This window comes from Schistocerca serialis, chromosome 4 (assembly GCF_023864345.2).
Source record: "Schistocerca serialis cubense isolate TAMUIC-IGC-003099 chromosome 4, iqSchSeri2.2, whole genome shotgun sequence".
Classification (NCBI taxonomy): domain Eukaryota; kingdom Metazoa; phylum Arthropoda; class Insecta; order Orthoptera; family Acrididae; genus Schistocerca; species Schistocerca serialis.
The window spans coordinates 472,356,209-472,374,443 of NC_064641.1; the positions used below are offsets into that span (position 1 = coordinate 472,356,209).

Consider the following 18,235-nt stretch of genomic DNA (forward strand, 5'->3'; position numbering starts at 1 on the left):
ACTGCAATATGAGGAATCAATCGAAATGGAACATGAAACCATCAGATATCCCCTCACTGTGAAAGATGAGTTTAAATGTAGAGGCCATCAGTCACCTTTGGACAGCAGTTTGGAAACACACCACAACACTGCAAAACGTCCCCATTTTCCTTATGTTGTGACTGTCTTTTATTGAAATTCGTCCAGTGTGTGTCTTTGTGAGTGTATGTATGTGTGTGTGTGTGTGTGTGTGTGTGTGTGTGTGTGTGTGTGTGTGTTGTGGTTCAAAAATGGCTCTGAGCACTATGGAACTTAACATCTGAGGTCATCAGTCCCCTAGAACTTAGAACTCCTTAAACCTAACTAACCTAAGGGCATCACACATATCCATGCTCGATGCAGGATTCGAACCTGCTACCACAGCGGTCCAGACTGAAGCGCCTAGAACCGCATGGCAACAACGACCGGCATGTGTTGTGGTGTCAGCAGCAAAAACACGATTTACACTGTACAACATCTAGTTTTCTGTGAGAGGCAGTGGACATGTTAATGTCAGTTTAGAACCTGACACAGACCTTGAAGTTGTGCAGAAGAAACAAAATGTATGTCAGTGTTTATAGCGTGTTACAGCAAAAAATAAACAACGTTCAAACAACGACAAAGGCGCCTCTCTTGCGACAGATAGTATAGTCTGTGGGATACGGTCATCCTCTTCCCACAGTACGGGCGTTGACACTTTACACTGGCCTGTGCAAGCGACTTCGAACACTGGACGCCTGCTCCAATGGATCAATACCTGTATATTTAATAGGATCGCCGCATGTGCTCGATGCCGGCACCCAGGCAGTATTTGTTTTCGATAAATCAGAAGAGAGAGATAGATGTGGTAAGAATCTTATCGAGTTCTCTATTAGATAAAGTTAACAGAACTTTTATAGTTTGTAATTTCTCTGGTGCATCGACAAATGTACATAGTCACTGTCTAAGTGGATGACTTGCTGATAGCACCGTATATCTGGGAACAGCATTTCCGACTTTTGGGTCAAGTACTATACCAATTCTCAGAATAAAGCAATACAACAAATTTAAAGACGTCTGACATTTGGAAGGAAAAGGCCAAATTCCTAGAACACACCGTATCACCACAAGGTATTTTGCCAGATCTGGGGAAACTATATGCAAGCAGAGATACCCCTCTCCCCCCCCCCCCCCCTCCCAGAACGAAAAACCTCTCAAAGCTTATCTGGGCTTAGTACCATTCTTTAGAAAATTTATTCCTGACCAGTTGCTGAACTGCGATGCCCCGTTAAACTTAATGTCAGAGAATAACCCATGGATATGGATCAATCAGTGTCAAACCGACTTTGAAAATGTTATAGAAACTCTACTCAATGCAACACCCAAACATGTCACAAGAGTTTTGTTTAAGCACTGATGCGTCTACACAGAGTCTGGGGGCATGCCTATTGCAAATCATCGAGATAGATGGACGACAAACGCCCAAGATAATTAGTTTTGCAAGCAGAACTCTTACTGAATGTGAGCGATTATATTCAGCAACAGCGCTCGAAGCTCCCTCTGTAGCGAGGGCTTTTAAGTAATTCGAATATTACTTGTTGGTAAAACACACCAAGATCTACTGTGACCACAAAGTGCTTTCTTTTCTCTTGACATGCTAATTACTGCACACAAGAATAGCCAAATGGTGTCTTTACTTGCAGGAATTCAGTTATGAGACAGTGTACATCAAAGGTAAACATAACATAATTGTTGACACCTTGTCAAGGCTACCCAAAGGGTTAAATGAGTTGTTAGAACTCACTGAACCGAATTCTGAAATCCGCATCCTATTTATTCAACACAAAATGTGCAATAGCCTGGAGCAATAGCAAGAAGAAGATTCGTGCTGGGAAAAGATACATCTCAAACTATGTGAAGGAAATGATGATTATAACTTTAAAAAATTTTATACATTTTGTAAAGCAGTGCTGTTTCACCAATCTACACGTAACCAACAATAGTGATTCACACCTTTACCTGAAAATTTCACAGATGAATTCATTCTTTACACCCTCAATGTGTAATCTGTACTGCTACTTCCCCAACCTGCAGCGTCAAATTCTCCAAGTAATTCGAAAATGTATTACTTATCAGAAGACAAACACGCCATCTAATCAAGATTAATTGAACTGCTTCCAATAGTTGCCACAAAACCTTTAGAACTAGTACCATTGGATGCCGTTGGAACTAATCTAAAACGAAAAGGGAATGTTAAGTATGTAATTCAGTATATGGTGTTTTATCCAATTAAGTTAAGTTGTATGCTGTGAGGTCAGTGACCACCGTATCTCTTATTAGAAGACTTACAGACGACTGCATCGTACTTCACAGCTAACAAGAAGGAATTTACGACCACAAGTAAAATAAAACACATACTGGAATCATGATTCCACCCTGACACAAGCCTCACACAGTAAGGGTATCTGGGGAATTTAATATATTTATATGCTCTTACACACCACAAACACGTACAAAATGGATCGAATTTGCCTTGCAATTTCAGCAAATCATGAATAACTTGCCACATACTTCGACAGGTTTATGTCCAACTGAATTAATGTTTAAGAAACGAGAAATGGATGAGTGGGAAAAACCACTGTCTAAAGTAGTTGTTGTTGTGGTCTTCAGTCCTGAGACTGGTTTGATGCAGCTCTCCATGCTACTCTATCCTGTGCAAGCTTCTTCATCTCCCAGTAACTACTGCAACCCACATCCTTCTGAATCTACTTAGTGTATTCAACTCTTGGTCTCCCTCTACTATTTTTACCCTCCACGCTGCCCTACAATGCTAAATTTGTGATCCCTTGACGCCTCAGAACATGTCCTACTAATCGGTCCCTCTTTTTGTCAAGTTGTGCCACACACTCCCCTTCTCCCTAATTCTATTCAATACTTCATCATTAGTTATGTGATCTACCCACCTAATCTTCAGCATTCTTCTGTAGCACCACATTTCGAAAGCTCCTATTCTCTTCTTGTCCAAACTATTTATCGTCCATGTTTCACTTCCATACATGGCTACACTCCATACAAATACTTTCAGAAACGACTTCCTGATACTTAAATCTATACTCGATGTTAACAAATTTCTCTTCCTCAGAAACGCTTTTCTTGCCATTGTCAATTTTATATCCTCTCTACTTCGACCATCATCAGTTATTTTGCTCCACAAATAACAAAACTCCTTTACTACTTGAAGTGTCATCGGCGAACCTCTAAGTTTTTATTTCTTCTCCATGGATTTTAATACCTACTCCAAATTTTTCTTTTGTTTCCTTTACGGCTTGCTCAATATACAGATTGAATAACATCGGGGAGAGGCTACAACCCTGTCTCACTCCCTTCCCAACCACTGCTTCCCTTTCATGTCCCTCGACTCTTATAACTGCCATCTGCTTTCTGTACAAATTGTAAATAGCCTTTCGCTCCCTGTATTTTACCCCTGCCACCTTTAGAATTTGAAAGAGAGTATTCCAATCAACATTGTCAAAAGCTTTCTCTAAGTCTACAAATGCTAGAAACGTAGATTTGCCTTTCCTTAATCTTTCTTCTAAGATAAGTCGTAACGTCAGTGTTGCCTCATGTGTTCCAATATTTCTACGGAATCCAAACTGATCTTCCCTGAGGTCGGCTTCTACCAGTTTTTCCATTCGTCTGTAAAGAATTCGCGTCAGTATTTTGCAGCTGTGACTTATTAAACTGATAGTTCGGTAATTTTCATATCTGTCAACACCTGCTTTCTTTGGGATTGGAATTATTATATTCTTCTTGAAGTCTGAGGGTATTTCGTCTGTCTCGTACATCTTGCTCACCAGATGGTAGAGTTTTGTTAGGACTGTCTCTCCTAAGGCCATCAGTAGTTCTAATGGAATGTTGTCTACTCCCGGGGCCTTGTTTCGACTCAGGTCTTACAGTGCCCTGTCAAACTCTTCACGCAGTATCGTATCTCCCATTTCGTCTTCATCTACATCCTCTTCCATTTCCATAATATTGTCCTCAAGTACATCGCCCTTGTATAGACCCTCTCTATACTCCTTCCACCTTTCTGCTTTGCCTTCTTTGCTTAGAACTGGGTTTCTATCTGAGCTCTTGATATTGATACAAGTGGTACTCTTCCTGTAGGCAGTATCTATCTTACCCTAGTGAGATAAGTCTCTACATCCTTACATTCGTCCTCTAGCCATCCCTGTTTAGCCATTTTGCACTTCCTGTCGATCTCATTTTTGAGACGTCTGTATTCCTTTTTGCCTGCTTCATTTACTGCATTTTTATATTTTATCCTTTCATCAATTAAATTCAATATTTCTTCTGTTACCCAAGGATTTCAATTAGCCCTCATCTTTTTACCTACTTGATCCTCTGCTGCCTTCACTACTTCATCCCTCAGAGCTACCCATTATTCTTCTACTGTATTTCTTTCCCCAATTCCTGTCAATTGTTCCCTTATGCTCTCCCTGAAACTCTGTACAACCTCTGGTTTAACCAGTTTGTCCAGATCCCATCTCCTTAAATTCCCACGTTTTTGCAGTTTCTTCAGTTTTAATCTACAGTTGATAACCATTGTGGTCAGAGTCCCCATCTGTCCCTGGAAATGTCTTACAATTTAAAACCTGGTTCCTAAATCTCTGTCTTACCATTATATAATCTATCTGATACCTTTTAGTACCTCCAGGATTCTTCCAGGTATACAATCTTCTTTTATGATTCTTGAACCAAGTGTTAGCTATGATTAAGTTATGCTCTGTGCAAAATTCCACCAGGCGGCTTCCTCTTTCATTTCTTATCCCCAATCCATATTCACCTACTACATTTCCTTCTCTCCCTTTTCCTATTACTGAATTCCAGTCACCCATGACTATTAAATTTTCGTCTCCCTGCACTACCTGAATAATTTCTTTTATCCCATCATACATTTCTTCAATGTCTTCATCATCTGCAGAGCTAGTTGGCATATAAACTAGTAATATTGTAGTAGGTGAGGGCTTCGTGTCTATCTTGGTCACAATAATGCGTTCACTATGCTGTTTGTAGTAGCTTACCCGCACTCCTATTTCTTTATTCATTATTAAACCTACTCCTGCATTACCCCTATTTGATTTTGTGTTTATAACCCAGTATTCACCTGACCAAAAGTCTTGTTCCTCCTGCCACTGAACTTCACTAATTCCCACTATATCTAACTTTAACCTATCCATTTCCCTTTTTAAATTTTCAAATCTACCTGCCCGGTTAAGGGATCTGACATTCCACGCTCCGATCCGTAGAACGCCAGTTTTCTTTTTCCTGATAACGATGTCCTCTTGAGTAGTCCCTGCCCAGAGATCCGAATGGGGAATATTTTACCCAAGAGGACGCCATCATAATGTATCCATATAGTAAAGCTGCATGCCCTTGGGAAAAATTACAGCAGTAGTTTCCCCTTGCTTTCAGCCATTTGCAGTACCAGCACAGCAAGGCCGTTTTGGTTAATGTTGCAAGGCCAGGTCAGTCAATCATCCAGACTGTTGCCCCTGCAACTACTGAAAAGGCTGCTGCCCCTCTTCAGGAACCACATGTTTGTCTGGCCTCTCAACAGATACCCCTCCGTTGTGGTTGCACCTATGGGACGGCCATCTGTATCGCTGAGGCACGCAAGCCTCCCCACCAATGGCAAGGTCCATGGTTCATGGGGAAGGTGTCTAAATTACCCAAGGGATATATGTCATTTGAAGAAAAATACACAGCATGCGCGCACGCGCGCACACACACACACACACACACACACAGCTACACATTCATACAATCATACACACAAATCTCACGAGCACGTCTATCTCTGTCTGTTCTAGCCAGAATCTTTTTTAAAGATGAAGGAAATGTGAACAATGAGTAATTATCGGCAGGAGGTATTTAGGACATGAAATGCTGCTACAACAATCTGTGCCGTTACGTAGACTTATGTTGTGCGGGAACGAAACCGTTGATACAGAGTGGCTCCGATGTCGGAGGAATTGCGGTTAGAAAGGTAATGAAAACCACAAGAAAAAATAAAAGTAAACAGCGCAACCATAATTCATGTGTACCAAAAACTATTGCTTGAATGGCTCCGCTTGCGAATGAAATGTGATTCCCTTAAACTTGACATTAAAATCGGATAGACTGGCAAATCCGCAAACGACGCAAACTGACATTTTTCATAAAACAACTACGTCTCCACACAATTAAAGCACCAAATGGTATTTGGTATACGAAAATCGATAGTTATTCCCAACTGTCGAACCTTGACATGGACACATCAGAGAGTGACGTCACGGGAACATGCAGTGCAGTCAACCATAGTGCTATAAGAGCGGAGAACCTACCGTTTTGGGCTAAATAAGACGGCGGCCGTCGGCTTCCAGTTTGTGACATAATGACAACTCCCATCTTCCTTGTTACCTCCATGAATCCACGCTGCTTGCGGAGTTGCACAGTGACTGAGGCCATTACAGCCTAATGCAGAAAATTAAGAAATTACATTCATTTAAGACAGACTTGTTTGCTCAATAGGAGTTGCGAAAGAAACTTTTTTGTTGTTCTTCGGTTTCCTTTTGTTGTCTCTAATGCCGTTCAAATCACTAGGCCAGTATTCATATTCGTCTCTGCAAATCGGGGAACAGTTGCCTAACTTCGCCACTACTGCGTGGTAGAGACTTGGTGATTATTAGCCAAGGAGGTTGTAACTTCTTTCTTCCGGCTAAGTTTGACGTTTTGTATGACGGTTATCTCTGAGTTACAGAGTTTTCGATACAGAAAACAGCTGAAAATGGCAGATCCAAAGTATGCTGATTTGCCCGGCATAGTAAGCTTACTGTATTTTTGATCCTGCAATAATTTTAACTACTGTGTGAAAGAATTGAGCAACTGTGCGATATGTCTAACTTTTGCAGGCATATGATCAGCCGGACGTTTACGAAACAAGCGATCTACCAGAATCTGATCAGAATGCTGCGTATTACGAGGTAATTCTCAACATGGGCTGTGGCAGCTTACACAGTGTGGAAAGCTTTGCTTGTGTATCTGATAGTCTACAAAGTAAACGTCCACTTGCTTTATTTTTTCCTTAACTTTCATTGTAGGAAGAGAGTGATTCAATCGAACGCCTCCACATCAGTGCGAATGAAGCTTTCACGAAATTTAATAGGAGCGTGTTGGATACCAATAATGTTGATTTCTCAGATACAGTACGGAAAACTTTGAGAACTGGATATAATTCAAGGTAATACACAGTACATGCATGAAATTTTACGCACTATATTTTCTGTAATTTCTGCCTTAAATTGTTTGTGTGCTATGGGGTGATTCAGGTGGTGACCAGTATCCTAACCCGTAATAGTTTACCCGTTACAAAAATGAATCTGTACTTGCTCTTTCGAGTAATTGTTTTTTGCCAGAATCGCGCCATGAACTATAAAGATCCATCAGCGTAGATGATATTAAATATGTCCATTACTTTAATTTACGGTTCAGCGGACTCGAATTAACCTTATCTCAGTCTCTCCTGAAATCACAGTTAAATCAAGTGCAGTAAATAAATTGCCCCGAAAAAATACATTTCGGTGCATAAATCACAAGGACGTAAGGCATTCTAATTTTTCTTCAAACAGTTTCTAGGCAACGTACGTATTGTCCCAATGGACACGTGTGGAAACTACTACAGAATGAGGAACAGTTGTGAAGGCAGCTGATGCTTTTTTTCATGCAAGTTGCTGTGAAACAACCATTGTTAAAGACTGTGCAGCTTAAATTGTGCCTACTCCTGTGCAGTGGTGGAGTAATAGTATCTGATTCTACAACTCAGAGCTAATGAGGAAGTAGCATAGACAGGACCAGATCAGTTGAGAGCTGAAGTTGGTGGCAGTAAGGTTATGAGTAGGGCTGTAGACTGGGTTGCGGTCAAAAATGTCAGTTCAGTAACGAGATTAAACAAACATTGAAGGTCTATTAACTTTGCTCTATACATTTACAACTGATTCAATGTTTTGGAGATTATGAACAAAAGTGTGGAGACTACCTAAGGAGTTTGGGAACAGGATGGCAAGACTGGGACAAAACTTCATGTTAAGGCTAGTAGTAGTAGTCAGAAGATTAAAAAGACCAAGAAGGTCCTCTTCCTAGGCCCTTAATCATGTGTGGGGATTGTTGTAATACAGGTGTCCCTGTGTAATCAGTACCAAGAACGGGTATTTTGAAATCTGTGTGGGGCTAAGCAATGTTACCTGTGATTTAGGCACGTGTGTGCAGATTTTGTTTTTCAGTCATTGCTTAGTGCTATTATAAAGACTCTCACAATCCTTATTCTTGCATTTCTTCAGTTTTATTCTGCAATTTATAACCAGTAAATTGTGGTCATAGTTCCCACCAGCGTGCTGAAAATATTTTGCAGTCCAGAATTTGGTATCGAGATCTATCTTACCATTAAGGTTCGATGCTCTGACCAGTAGAGTGCCAGATGAAAACATATTAAGAAATGGATATTTTCTGCATTTAGAAATTTTAAATTTTAACATTGCCAACTATTTTTGTAGAATAGAATAAAAAATGGAGGAAGTTGCTTATATGTAAAATAAAATGACATAAAAGAATTTAGGGGTCGACAGAAGCGTCCGATCCCATGCGTCGCCTTTGACCCGTGACATAAGGGTGTTGTCGTGTGTGACGTCATGACGGCACGGAGTTTGGTTTGAGTGTGGCTGTCTCCAGTTCTGTTTTATCTTATTTTATTTACTTTTCTGATCTGTTCGTTCTATCTTGTGAGATTTTTTTTTTAAATTTAAAAACACTTATTATTTATTTTAATTATCTGTTTCGTCGAATTTCTGTTTTAGTTTATTATATTTATCTTTCTGATCTGTTCGTTCATCCCGTGAGATTTTTTTTTTTTTTTTTTTTTTTAATGACAAAAAACACTAATCAGCTACTGAAGCATCTTTATCTTCTATGGGTTGCAGGGGTTACGACCCCTGGGGATGTGGGTGGGTATTCATGCATGGCTGTCTTCACTTACACGTTGTAGCTACGCAAGGCGTCTAAATTTGTTTATATTTAGTTTGCCCCCCACCCAAAACACCCCATTTCCCACGCTTGTCCCGTTAGTGTCATTAGGCTTCTTGTGGAAAGTGTGTGTGTTTGTTTTTGTTTCCGCCATATTTGTGACGTCATGGGTCAAAGCAGACGGGTGGGATCGGACGCTTCCGTATTTCCGAATTTAGACTGTATGTGTATTCAGTTTTGAGTCTTACTCAAACATCTTGGTCATGCTTTAGAGGAATCTCAAATTTACTGGGGAAACGGTGGTCTTCTGCGGAGATTCTCCCATTGATTTTTCTTAGAGCTCTCAGGAAGGAAAGTTCTTAAATATTATAGAAAACTGTGACTTGTATTCGACAGCTCTGACATATAATGGATGCAGTGCCAGTGTTCTTGATCAGAGTGTGTAAACATTGCCAAGTGCGAATCAAAAGACTTTGATACTGGCCAGAGCAGCCACATTTCAGATTCTTTTAAATCGCACGTCATGCAGTTAGGAAAATGTTATTTATAACTTGTTCCTGGTGGATAGGAATTGGTAATCAAAGCTAACTCAGTGCTCTGGTACAATTGTCGGAATCTTTTGAGGATTTTTCCTGTTACGGCAATGTGTGAAGCGGTATTGGCAATAAAGTTTTGCCAGAACATGACAAGCCATGTCATTTACTTCTCCCTGTAGCTTGTTAATAATTTTTTTTCACTGTTGGACTGTTCATTGTGCCCCAGTCAGTATTCTGAAATGAGTCCGCTACTCTGTCGCCCTCCAGCTAGCTACTCTGTCGCCCTCCCGCTCTCTTCCCTTCCCCTCACATACTCTGCCAATCCCACTCTGTATCCGTCCCACTTTCTCCTGCCCTCTTCATCCCCTTCCTCACTCCCCTCCCCAACCCTGGTCCATCTCCCCTGCTCTTCCACTGTCTTGCATCCTCAATTCATAAATTACACTTCATGATGCATAGACTTACGGATTGGGCAGAAATACAATGTGCATTCATTTTAATCATGTCTCTTACAATTTTGTTTGACCGGAAATATTGTAATGACATAATTCTCCATTTTATCTGTCAGGTTCTTGGGTTTAATGTTTAGTTTCAACCATACTTGTATCATCATAAAGACTTAGAACTTTTTGAAGTGCATCACAAAATGACTGCACAACTACAAGACAGAGAAAACATACATACATCACTGTACAGGTCATCTCTCCAAATATTTATTTGCAGTAAGATTACTCCAGGCTCTTGATGAATGATTCCTGTACACTCTCCACCTTCTCTGTTGGCGGTCACAGCCATCATATTTTCTTTTGTCGGTAATATTCAGGGTGCAGATGATGGAAGGTTCAGTTAAAAATGATGAATCACTGACTGTGGGATTTCTTACTAAAATTACTGTCTGTCTCAAACTGTTTTAACTACACTCGGTTTTAGTGATTTCCCCTATGCCACGATACAGAATTAATCACTCGGCACTGAGAGTTGAGGAGTGTAAGAATGCAGCACAAATAATTAGCCCATATACATTAGCTAGCACAGACAACTGATGACAATGACAAACTCTTACTCAGCTATTCACTACCACAGTGCTACGCCAAGAGCATCCACAAAACAATAATCACAGTTTCCAAAGTCATTGTCGTGTCCTTGACACATACTCTCTGGTAACACTAATCAGTAAACTTATAAAAGTCCCTAAATTTGACAGGCATTCTGACAAGGGAAGATATAAGGTCCTCAGACATCACTACTCCTCAAAAAATAAATTTCACTTGGAAATTTGTGACAACATAGTTTGTTTGAAATTAACAAGCAAAGAAGGGCACCAGCAAGTAGGAAAGAGATGGTAGCTAAATATTAGATGATGATGATAAATTAAGTTACCTAGGTTATATACACTTAAGAAATGTCACTACATGAAAATATAACTTCAAATAAGAAGTAAAAATGTTATCAGAGAATAATGTACGGAATATGGTACTCAGGAAAATGTAAGTGAAAAAAATACATTTAAATGTAGCAATAACATGCGAAGGTAACTATGAATCAATAGGCACATTTTAATGGGAAAAGAATTAACTGTCTTTCCTCCCATAGGGGTACTCATGACTCTTTCATGAGTACGTGCATACGAGTATGGGGCCCCAAGCTGTTGTAGAACCTGCATACTTTCCTGTCCCGCCGTCTCGTATCTCTGTCTTTCCTTCTCTTGCTCTCTTTCTCATGGTGGCCACCTTTGATGTCAACCCAGCTATTCCCTAGGTTCTGCTGTTTTTACTTGGCATATTCACTCACTACCCTTTGCCTGAAGTAATATTGTGGCCCCTTTCTGGGTTTGATCCTCAGTTTCCAAATTTTTCTGTAGTGTGGATCGACTGAGAAAAAATACCTCAAAGAGCAACTACTGCGTGCAGTGTTAGAGATCACCTGCACACAATACCTTTTGGGCTCTTACTTGGTCTTCAAAGCCAACACAGTAATCAGTCCGATGTAGTGAGCTCATTATGTACCCTGTCGTGTCAGCCCCCTGACAACACAGGGATCACACTGTTGGTTTCAGTCCCCTGACAACTCAGGGATGCTGGTGCCTGAGCTGCTAGCTCCCCACATGTGCCAAGGAGTAGATGCCTGTCTTTGTGGAGTAGCAGGACTCCTGGCAACAGCCATTGTGGCAGATTGCCTTTGCTGCGAATGGGTGGCACCCATGGGGAGAGCCCTTGATTGGAGTAGGTGGCATCAGGGCAGATGTTTTACATATGAAATATATCAATAAACTGTATCAAAACAGTGGCTGCTCTTATCCAGCCATGTCATCACACAAGAATAGAAATTTCAATGTGCATTGTTATAACCCTACTACTTTACCAATCCTAGGTTATCCTGTGGGAAGAGGGACAAGCCTGACATGTAGGAGCGAAACATTTTCCCCAATATTTAGTGGATGTGGCAACTGATGGAGGTACTTTCACTGTGACAAACCCATTATTTTTTGTGGAACATACTGCAGATAAATCTGGAGAAGTAGAATTTTTAAGAAAAATGTGAAATGGATTGCTGTTGATTCCAGCCTGTTCTGCTGAACAGTCAACAGCTTGTCAGGAATGAGAACATCTGGGTGATGTACTAGTGACCATTGCTCCACACATGACTTTGAATATTGTCCAAGGAATCATCTTCCAGTGAGACCTTGCACTACAAACAGACAAGGAGCTATGGCTAATCTTGAGCAATGAGCTTTTGGTGCTTGCACTTTGGTCATAATATCCTGCTGCTTAGCGGATCCAAAATGTGGTAACTGCAGATAATCACCCCATGAAGGTAGTCCTTGTCAGCAACCACCTTTCTGTGTAAATTGCATGGATCATCATCCTCCACATTCATTAATTGTGCAGTCTTCAAGAAAGAAAATACAGAAATATAAATCTATTGACTGCCTGTCACACACTGAGGCATGTAAAAAGTATGGATGCATACATCCTGTTGATAATATATCCAATTATGTGAAAGTCACAACCATCACTCCCACTACATCGATTTTTTCGAAACCAGTTCTCCCACTAACCTCCTCTCTCTTGCAGCGCTGTCTTCAGAAACCACTTTCCGCACCCTCCTGGAGGGACACCCTCTGATGCCTACTGGTGACAGGAGTCCCTCACCACCCTGCCACCAGTGCATAAATGGCTGCGAAGAAGAAGAAGAAGAAGAAGAACTGGGACAAGGCTACTCCATTGTATCCAGAGGTGTCAGATCCCGCCATGCCATTGGATCATGAACCAGTGCTCTTAGATGGGAATCCACTTCAGTCTGTGACAGGTAGTGATCCTGGGGCATGACTAGTCCTCAGGACACCTTCATGCCTATCCTGGACACCCATAATATGTTCATTCAGTGGCATTCTGGTGGATATTACTGTCACCTGCTGGAACTAAAACAGTTTATTTCCTTCTCTTCTGCAATTTGTGTTGCTCTACAAGAAATGCACTTCACTGGTGACCATCACCCAACACTCTGTGGTAATCATCCATCATGTCAGAACCATGTTGGTTCTGAGAGGGCATTTGGAGGGGTCATACATTATTTTGCACAGGTGTTGTCAGTGAGTGGATTCACCTTTGTGCCACAGAGGAAGCAATAATGGTGTGAGTGCAAAAGACATCAGTGTTCACCATTTGCAATATTTATGTACCTCCAGACAGCCCACAGCCCACTTACTTATCTTGAGTTGAGTACCTTAATCCAACAACTCTCTGCCCCTCCCCCTACTTTCCTCCTACTTGCAGATTTCAATCTGCACTGCCCCTCTGTGGAGGAATACAACTTCGTTTGGTAGAGGCCTTCTACTTGACCAGCTTCTTACCAACCAAGATTTCTCTCTCCTCAGTAGTTGTACTCGTGCCCATTTCAGTGTCTCCCAAGGCACCTTTTCAGCTACTGATCTGATGATTTCTTTCCCCCACTCTGGTGGCTTCACTGCACCATCTTTGTCACAGTGTCCACTTTCCAGTAATCCTGTTGTTTCCTCACCACTACCAAATGGACCAATTACCACATTGGGTTCTTTGAAGAGACATATGGCAGTTGTACGCCTCAGCTGTTACCTTCACCCTATTTCTGCCAGATTGCATTGATGAGGTTGTGCAAGATGCCTCCAATGTGATCACCCATGCTGTTGAAACTGCTGTTCCACTTTCTGCAGATTCCCCCCCCCCCCCCCCCCCCGCCCTCTCTCCCTCCCATCAGCCAGTGTCATGAAGGAAGGAGGAGTACTGGGGGTGCTACATCTCCTCCCTGGGAATGCATGCCTCTTCATCCCATATGTCGGCAGAGCTCTGTGGTCTTGTGGGCTGCACATGGTCAATAGCTGTTTCGGGTCTTATCCTTCAGGGTGGTCTTTGTAACACTGTTGGTTCTTGCTGAACACCTTATGAACCCACTTCATTGCAGCATTGGTATCTTTTTTTCCAGCTATCTTCCTGCTGCAAAAATTACAAATTGAAGACCTCCCCTTATGTTTCACTCCCCTTCAAGCCAAATCATGCAATGAAACATTCACTCACTGGGAACTGCTTCAGGCTCTTTTGTTGTTTCATGATATAACCTCAAGCCTTGATTCAATTCATAATCATATGATCCAACACCTGAATATTACTCAGAGATTACATCTGTTCAGGGTCTTAAAATATTTGGCTCGAAGGAGTCTTCCCTTCGCAATGGTGAGATAGTATCGCCATCCCAATCCTTAAGCCAGGCAAAAACCAAATGTCTCATGACAGCTACCAACCAGTTAGTTCCACCCATGGGCTCTGTAAACTACTTGAAAGGATTGTTGTCCATAGATTATGCTTGCGTTTTTGAGTCTAGGGGCCTTTTGCCCCAATCCATCATACTTTCCAGGAAGGATGATCCTCAACTGATGATCTGGTCCAGTTGGAAACAGCAATCCGTCAGGCTTTTTCTAAACCCCATCACCTCATCAGTTTTTTTTTTTACATACATAAAGCAGATGACACTGCTTGGTGCCATCATATTTTGCTTACCCTCCACAACTGGGGCTTTCGAAACTCCTTGCAAGTGTTTATTCATCAGTTTTTATGCCACCGGTTGTGGGTTTGAGTTGTTACTTCATTCAGCTCTCCACACATCCAAGAGAATGGCATCTCACAGGGCTCAGTCCTGAGTGTCACACTTTTCCTAATTGTTGTCTGTGGGCTGATGACCTCTGTCGGGCCACTGATCAACCCTGCACTGTATGTTGACGATTTCTGCATTTAGTACAGCTCCCACTTAGTAGCCTTGACTGAATAGCAGCTCCAAAGCGCCATCCAAAGGGCCTCTCCATGCACCCTTTTCCATGGTTTCCAATTCTCTCCTGCAAAAATGCAGGTCATGCAACTATCATTACTCACGGCACATCCTTACTCAGAACTCTACAAGGGTACTCGTCTCTTGAATGTTGTTGCATAATCCAGTTTTTTGAGCCTCCTTTTTGATAAAAAGCTGACTTGGCTGCCTCCTATTTGTCGGGTAAAGTCTAATTGCATGCAGAAATGACACACTCTGTTCCTTGCCCACATCTCTTGGGATGCTGACCCACTACTCTTCTCCATATTTATTGGGCCATGGTCTCACCCGAACTGAGATTGCTGCTTTTGCTTGACATGACACCATTGCATTCTGGCCAGAGAGTGGTCAAGTATGTGTGAGGTGTGCTTGCTTGTGTGAATGAGTGTGTGTTTCCTTTTCCGAAGAAGGCTTTTGCCAAAAACTCAGAATGTAACAGTCTTTTCATTGTGCCTGTCTGTAACTCAACAGGTAATCTTTGCAGTGAGTAGCAATCTATCCTCTTCATAATATTTGTGATATTCCAGTCTGGACTTCCCAGTGTTTGTGAAATGTTAGCCAAGTTACTATTCTTTACACAAACCTGATGGCTCTCAAACAGAAGAGGTGTGCCCATATAAAGACTTCCCTCATCTGTTCTCGCTTGATGAGTCCTCTGCAATCCCGAGACCTAGCAGAATACCCTGTTTTCTCTGCAGAATCAGGATAAATAGATGTCATTTTGTTGGGTACTAGAGCATGTTGGAATCCCTGGTAATGAGATTGTAAATGTAGCAACCAGGTAGGCTTGTGATGAAAATTGAATGACTTCATGTGAGGTCCCCCTGCAGTCTGTGTCACTGATAAATACATTCATTGGTATGTGTAAAAGTGGCTGCAAATGAGTGAAAATAGTCTGGGTATTTATACTGGCTACTGGACCACGTCTGAATGCCAGCCAAAAGACATTTTAGCTGACCTTCATGTCGGACACTGTCCTTATCTTCCTTCTGTGTCATGGAAAAGCTTCTGGAATACCCTGCACCTGGCATAATTTTAGTAGTTGCCATATTTTGACTGAATGATGTTTGGACCCCGACAAGAAGTCATTAAGTAGGCTGTCTGGAAACATGCTCTCTCTTTTAAATAATCATCAGTTGTGTGTACTACATGTTTCAAAGTTTTGTTAGGAATCAGAGCTATTCTCTCTTGTTAGACAGTGGTAGCTACTTCCTGAGGTATTGTTTTTGTCCAACCGATCTAAATAAGCAGTATTTTATGTTAAGTTCATCATAATTGCATTTAACAGTGATACTTACATTAGTGTGTTTTGTGAGAGGCACATAATTGTACAGCTTAGTGGTCTATAAATAATTTTGATTATCTAAAAAATACCTCTGTGTATTTTAAGATTTCATTATAATTTTTTACCTTAGACAAGTGTTGGACGGGACTGACATTGGTTTTGTTTTTGGGCAGGGGGAGTGTGGGGTTGCAGCTGTGGCTCTCGCTCAAGGTCCTAACATACAGTGTATCTTATTATCAGTGTTGTCAAACACTTCAAAGAAGGCTGATAATATATTTCTCTGGTACACCATTGCAGTAATGTGATTTTTAAAGAAAGTTTTTTTCCCCCATTTCTCAAAATGTACACATTCATATTCATCTAGGGCACAGATAACCTTGCAGTTAAGTCCCTCAAATCACCATCATAGATTGTTATAGCAATCCGAAATCCATTTATTATCCAACTTTTCAGTGGAATTTGGGAAGATAAATTTTAAATTATTCTAGATTCAAAGGGGTTGGCAGAATAAAGTGCTAATGCACAAGTGTATTTTGTGTTAATGTTTTGTCACATGCATGGTTAAATCCAAAGATATTGAGATAAATACAATAAGACAAAACAGTTTGCATAATAGACAGCATTATTAGCAGTACATAGGGAATTATATGTTGCATTCAAGTGAGAGTTGCATTCTGGTCGCAGATGCCTTTAGTAGTGGTCATCTGTGTGTGAGGTGTGCTTATGTGTGTGAATGTGTGCATGTTTTCTTTGCTGAAGAAGGCTTCAGCTGAAAGATGTAATGTGAATAGTATTTTCATTGTGTGTCTGTGCAATTCAGTGGGTATTTTTTTGGAGAGTAGTGATCTATCATTTTCCTAATACTGTTGATTTACCCACATGTAATACATTCATAAACACAACAGGCAAGTGATAAGACTAATCCTTACCAAACTGACGATTAGCACTTTGCACCAACCCCTTCATATGGAAATATTCATAATTTTCAAATAAAGCTTGAAAGACATAATGACAGTGTCATCTCTTGGTGCAGAGGTACAGTACTGGCAAGTTTACAGTATTAGCTGCCATTATTACTATTTTAGTATATGAAATAAATAGTCCACATGGTAGATATATCAGAAACTGTTATGGTAGCTTTATTAGACACTGTTATTAAACACTATAGCATACAAAAATTATTTGTAAAAGGAATTGTAAATAAAATTCAGGATGTGACATGCTGAACAGTCAATATTCATTAGTTAAGGCTCTTGTGGACCAAGCTGAAGTCAGTGTTTGATGTTGGAATGGATTGATGAGATGAATAGCAACTTAGTTAGGTGATGAAATCAAAATTTTACTCAGAGGATTAAAAATATGTAGCAAATGGATTACAGTGTTAAAAGGTGCTGGCAAGTACAAGTACCAAAATATATGGGATTGTTTCTGCAGATGCTTAGCAAGATTCTGTTGACTACAAATATGGCCAGGTGTGAGTGAGTGAGTGAGTGAGTGAGTGAGTGAGTGAGAGAGAGAGAGAGAGAGAGAGAGAGAGAGAGAAAAGGGGGGGGGGGGTTGCTGAGGACTCATAACCACATAAACTGAACTCGTGCATGCCCTGTAAGCATGGAAGTTGGAAAGTGCTAGTGATTAGATTTGTTGTTATTAACAATGGTGCTAAAATTTTTAGCTGGATTTGTTGTTATTAACAATGGTGCTAAAATTTTTAGCTGTGGAATCCAAAACCACTTGTTTGTATTTTACTTAGTGATAAATATTCTTTAAAATGAATAGTTACATGAAAAAAATGAGTGTGTGTGATAAATTTAAATTGTTTGATGCAAGAATAACTGGTTTACGTTGCCTCACTATCAGTTTTACTATAACTATTTGTTTTGCTCTCGTACACAGGCTCAGGAATGCATAAGGTCTGTGTTCGGGGATGGGGGTTGGCATTACCAGAGTACAATTTTAATCTCACTACATGCTTAATAAAAAAAGCCATGAGTGTGCATGTGGTATGCTTCTTTTACAATGAAAATAT

The 18,235-nt window shown here is 40.8% G+C and overlaps 1 protein-coding gene across 1 annotated transcript in view; it reads left to right on the plus strand.

Annotated features, from left to right (window-relative positions):
• The first annotated feature begins 6,383 nt into the window (after positions 1–6,383).
• LOC126475144 (dynactin subunit 2) overlaps positions 6,384–18,235 on the plus strand; it is a 50,813-nt gene continuing 38,961 nt past the window's right edge. The window contains exons 1-3 of the mRNA XM_050102757.1: positions 6,384–6,859; positions 6,948–7,019; positions 7,137–7,276. Of these exons, the coding sequence (XP_049958714.1) occupies positions 6,773–6,859; positions 6,948–7,019; positions 7,137–7,276 (299 nt within the window). The 5' untranslated portion in view covers positions 6,384–6,772. The remainder of the gene's footprint in view (positions 6,860–6,947; positions 7,020–7,136; positions 7,277–18,235) is intronic.